This window comes from Lactuca serriola, chromosome 5 (genome assembly GCF_051521515.1).
Source record: "Lactuca serriola cultivar US96UC23 chromosome 5, Lser_US96UC23_V15, whole genome shotgun sequence".
NCBI classification, from domain to species: Eukaryota; Viridiplantae; Streptophyta; class Magnoliopsida; order Asterales; family Asteraceae; genus Lactuca; species Lactuca serriola.
In genome coordinates, this window is record NC_136412.1 from 47305219 (window position 1) to 47310877 (window position 5659).

The 5659-nt window shown below is 38.5% G+C and overlaps 1 protein-coding gene and 1 non-coding gene across 2 annotated transcripts; one reads left to right on the plus strand and one right to left on the minus strand.

Moving 5' to 3' along the window:
- Positions 1 to 1484: 1484 nt before the first annotated feature.
- Positions 1485 to 2045, minus strand: LOC145049493 (uncharacterized). Its single transcript, XM_078997889.1, has one exon. It carries the CDS (start codon positions 2043 to 2045, stop codon positions 1485 to 1487), a length of 561 nt encoding a protein of 186 aa, XP_078854015.1.
- A 1139-nt stretch (positions 2046 to 3184) lies between these two features.
- LOC145056096 (small nucleolar RNA R71) lies at positions 3185 to 3291 on the plus strand. The gene has a single exon (XR_013685632.1). It is a non-coding gene; the product is annotated as a small nucleolar RNA R71 (small nucleolar RNA).
- The last annotated feature ends 2368 nt before the right edge of the window (positions 3292 to 5659 follow it).

The window sequence follows — 5659 nt, forward strand, 5'->3', positions numbered from 1 at the left end:
AACCACAACAACCGAAGGTGGTTACTGAACCGAAGGGGAAAGAAGCTTTGGGTTCTGGGATTCAAAATAAAGGAAAAGTCATTGTGGATGATGATGATGAGGACGATGTTGATGATATAAAAGAAACAACTCCTAAAAAAGTTCATACAAAGCCAAGCCCTCCATTCAACAGATTAAAGATAAGGTTCAAGAAGCGACCAATCAAGAGAATGAAGAGAGAGAAGCGAATCTGCTTATACAAAGGAAATTGATGTTTCCTCTGTGGTCGCTAGAAAGGCTTAGAAAGGAGGTTATTGAAGCACCAAGCTCTCATTGGCTAGAGCATGTTCTTTCGTTCGATGTTGAGAATACTAAAGATTCTCAATTCGATATGCCAATCACTCGCAAGGCTTTTATTTTTCATTGCTTTCAATCTACAGTGGCAATTCCTTCTCCTGACCCGAAGGTTGATCAAGACTTGCTTGATTACTATCATGAGTTCTCTCAACCCCAATACCTCACTTGGAGTAGCAAGAAGATCACAACAGTTAAAGTACTAAAACCTACTCCAGCAGGGAAGTTTCTTAATATCAAGCTCAAAGTGACCCGAGGATCAGACAGTTCGGCTCATATAATCTCACTTGCTAATTTACCAAATTTGAATCCACATGATTGGATTCTCCTGAAAAACATTCTTCTTGCCAACCCAAAGGAGTATGAACCAATCATAGGTCACATCAAGCGTATGCTGGTGTGTTACATTCATGAAGTAGCAAAGATGTATGAGGAGGTTGCCACTGCTATACGAAAGAAGCCCTCAATCAAGCCAATTGGGATGGCAGGTGACATTGAGCTGATGGTAAAGGGTAAAATAGACCCACCGTTTCAGACTGTTATGCTTGTTAGACGTGAGTGTCAAAGGTGTCTATTTGCTCTTGCTGATAAACATCTATTTTCTAATTCCTGCTTGAAGCATATTCTTGAGATTATCCAGGAATGTGATCAAAACAGTGAGGCAGACAAGAAGCAGTTTTCTGATATGCTTCGGTGGTATATGGGTTTCAGACGGACTATACTTGCCATCATTCCAAGGTTGTTCAAGGTTGTGAAGCGAACTCCTCAACCTCCGCCGAAGTGAAGTCTCGCTCCAATTGACGCAAAAGGGGAGATTGTTGGGCTTATAGTGTTGCGTATTGGGCTCAGTTGTTAGTCCGGTTTTGTCACTGGTTTGGGCCTGTCCAGCCGTGTGTTTTGTTTTAGGGTTTAGTATATAAGTTGCATGCATGCAATCTTATTATTAACGCTTTCATTATCATTCTCATTAATTGTATTGTAAAACCCTAGCTCACCTCTACAACGAAAGTTATTTATCGAGCTCTGCTGAGGTGTGACTATATTGGAATCATTAAGATTTGTTTTGATTCAACTCATGTCTACATTCTTTGATTATTTGTTTTACATTAACCTGTTAAAGATCTAATCGATGTAAAGAGTTTTTCAACTCATCAATTTGGCTCTTCTTCATTCCATTCCTCCATTAATTCTTCCAACATATCAACTGAAAATGCTGTGTCATCACTATTCCTTGGATGCTTCATGGCTTGATCATCCCCAAAAGTAACAGATTCATCTATTACCCGAAGAGTAAGTTTAGAATCTCTCCTGTCAACTATGGCACTTGCGGTGTTTAAGAAAGGCCTTCCAAGTATGATTGGGACTCGAGGATCCGCTTCCATATCTAGTACTATGAAGTCCGCGGGAAACACGAAATTATGGACCTTTACCAATAAATCTTCGTATATTCCTCTCGGGAATGTGATCGTTTTATTTGCTAGGTGAATTGCCATTCGAATTTGCCTTGGCTTCGGAAGATCTAGTTTCATGAAGAATGAGTATGGCATGAGATTTACACTTGCCCCCGAATCAGCTAGTGCATAAATGGTAGCTAAGTTTCCGAATTGACAAGGCAATGTTAAGCTTCCCGAATCACCCTTTTTCTTAGGTAGTTTGTTCAACATGGCAGCTGAACAGTTCTTGTTTAGGACCACTTTCTTCACCTCTTCCATCTACATTCTATTAGTGAGAAGTTCCTTGAGGAATTTTGCATATTTAGGCATTTGTGCAACCACTTCTATGAATGGCATATTGATTTGAAGAGCCTTTATGTGTTCCAGAAACTTCTGGTAGTCAACATCATTCTTTTCTTGTCTAGCTCAGGCTGGAAATGGCAGTGGTGGATGATATGGATTAACAGGAGGCTTTTTTTCTATTTAGGTGGGGGCCTCGTCGAGTCCGTAACCTCGAATCGGCGAGTCGGGTCGGGAATTTGTGGTTCTTCATGTTCTGCTTCTTGCTCTTGCACCATCTTGGGATCTTCTTGCTGAATAGGGCTAGAGGAGTTATAATCTTCCCACTCCTAGTTGTCATGATGTTTATATGTGCACATTTTGGGTTGCTTTCGGTATTACTAGGAAGTCCACCCGGTCTTCTCTCGTTCACTTGTTGTGCAAGTTGGCCCAACTGCTTTTCTATGTTGAGAATTGATGCTTGCTGGTTCCTAAGCAAAGATTGTTGATCTTTCATCATAATTTGGTGTTCTCTCAACATATTTTGTTGATCTTTAATTGCAACGTCAGTGTCATTATGTCTTTTCTCGGACGCGGCCACGAATCTTGAGGGCATGTCTTCTAAATTTGATTTCTTTTCATGTACCGGTTCCTCCCTTTGATAAAAGCCTCTATCTTTTTGCTTATATTTTTCCTCCCTTGTCTTTTTGTACTCTTCATATGGACGCAATTCTTTTTTGGGTTTTCGCCAATTGTCATCAAACCTATCACCACTCGAATAACACACTTGTACCTTTCGGTTCCCATTCTCATCAAGGTCACAATCCTTAGTAAGGTGGGGCCCTCTACAATTTTCACATCCCACTCTAATGGCATGGATGATTTGGTCCATCTTAGTCATTTTCCGGTCCATGCTTTCCAATTTTGCCATCATTGCTACCATGTCATCGGTAATAGAGTTCACCGCCCCTTGATTCAAGTCATTCCTTGGGTTATGATATTTTCTAGAGTGCTTAGAGAATTCTTCAATTAGTTCTTTGATCACCGGGGTGCCTTCTTTGTGAGAGGTACTTGCGAGGAGCTTCCTAGTTGTTACATTGACTTCATCATAGAAAATGGAGACTTCTTGTTGACTGTTTAGATCATGATGCGGGCAGTTCCTTAGGAGGCCCTTGTATCTCTCCCAAGCCTCATAAAGTGACTCTCCAGCTTGATGTTCAAAGTTGGCTATGGCTTTCTTCAACCTGGCTATCTTTGAAGGGGGGAAAAATTGGTCTATAAATTCATCTTTCATTTTAGCCCAAGTAGTGATGGATCCTGGAGGGAATGATTTCAACCAATCCTTCGCAGCTCCCTTGAATGTGACGGGAAGCATACGAAGCAAAACGGTTTCACGAGGTACATTTTGAACATTGAAGTAGTCGTCTACATCGTTGACCTCATCCAAATGTTTGTATGCGTCTTCGTGATCTTTTCCATAGAAGGGAATTTACTTAATTTGAGCAAGTATGTGGCCTTTGAGTTCGAAAGTGGCAGTCACGGGAATCACAGGTTGCACGAGTCCTGGGCCGATATCGTCACGTATCCTTTTCTTCCATTCACCCATGGGAACTTCATCGATGTTAGCCATGGTGTTAGCGGGTTCGTCTTCAAAATAGCTTCCTTCTTTGGATTCAGTTTCTCCCTTTTCGATCTCATACTTGGTATCCTCCTTCTTTGTGTTTTCGTCCACCACTGAAGAGATGCTGGATTCTCCTACTTTCTTGCCATTTTTCTTACTAAATACAAATTTTAGATTCTTCAACGGTGAATTCTTCGATGTTGCGGCTTCTCCTATGTTTTTGCCTTTGTTTTTCCTCAAAGTTGCTTCCAGTTCTTCAAGTTGTGAAATCAAAGGTGTACCTCCTCCCCTGGTCATAAACGAACTACAAAGAAAACAGACAACACACGTAAAAAGAACAAAAATAAAATAAAAACGAAACTGAATTTCAGCGATGGACTCGTCGAGTAGCTTCGATTGCACTCGGCGAGTTCAAGGCTAAACTGAAAAAAATTGACCAAATTTTTTTAACAAATCAAATAAACTTAAAACTAAACCTAATACCTAGACTACTAAAGCAGTAACTTTGTGCAATATTAATCTCACACAAAGGATCGATAATACTAGAAATTAGAATTAAATTTTGAACCATTCCCCGACAACGGCGCCAAAAACTTGACGTGTATATAAATGCACGGGTTTTAGTCATACTTTTTTGATGAAATTTAAACACACAAAGGCAGTGAACCTTTCTAATAGTGATATAGTTGAATAAGTAGGGTATCGAACACAGGGAATGGAAAATTAAACTAATATCTAGAATTAACTAAGCAAATAGATTAAGTAAAAGGTTTTCTCTAGTTTTGCAAGACTGGAAACTTTGACAAACTATCTAACACACAATTTAAATGACTAACAGCTAAAACAAGTAAGAACCAACTAAATTCAGTAATCAAAAGGGTTTCTGTTTAGGTACGATTCATTTACTCCTATGGTTAATTTTATGTCAATGAAATGGATTAATTGTTATTGGTTACCGACTAAGGTGATTAGATTCACATTTGCTATTCCCAATCCTTAGAAAATAAATTAATTTAAGGAGTGATCAAGTGATTAAACTAATAAATTCCCTAGTTTAATTATTTGGATTAAATAAGACTTGTAATTAGTTAATCAAATTAATAATTCAATTAACCTCTTGTTGATGGTTTATCACACAAGCTCACACGTTAATTTACCCATTCTTTAGTTAATCGTACTTTCACATTCACTATTCCTAGGCATATAACAATGTTTTAACATAAATCATATGAGGTAAGCAATTAAGAGATGTTCATGCAACTTAATTACTTGACAATTAACAGAAAATAGTTATGGTTAATGCATAAGGGTCTTTAACAAGCTTAATTTAACCAAGTTCACCAAATAACAATCAGTCGAAACATAAATTAATCCATAGGAGCAAACTTATCTATTCTAAACAGAAACTAACGAAATTAGTTCAGAATCACAGTAGATAAACACTTAAAAACGAATTCAATCAAACCAAACATAGTTCTAATCAAGAATAAAGTGGAAAAGTAACCTTATGTTGCCTTGATCTTCTTAGAATTAAGGATTAGGGTTCTTCACGATTTCCAAGGCTCTAGAAGTATTATTAGTCGCAAGGTAACTCAACTAGGATTCTCTAACCCACCTCAAGTCGAGAATGTGACTTCTATTTATAATTTTCGGAAAACAGGGGCTGCTCGTCGAGTAGAGAACCGAATCGCCGAGTACCCCTTGTAGAATCCGTTTACGGCAAGGACTTTATGTGTTGCTTCGTGAACCTTCGTGAGGACTCGCCAAGTAGACGTCCCTACTCGCCGAGTGGCTTTAGAATTTGACTCTTTTCTTCTTACTTTAGTTCCCGAGCTTCCGATCACCTCTCCTGCTTCCTTCTAGTTTCTGATCATATATTTTGGACTGAAATACAAATTCAACACTATTAAGTACCTTTTGTCCATAATTTACAAATAATTAGCTAATAAATAATAAAAATCTATACTAAATATATAGCTAAATACGCACATAT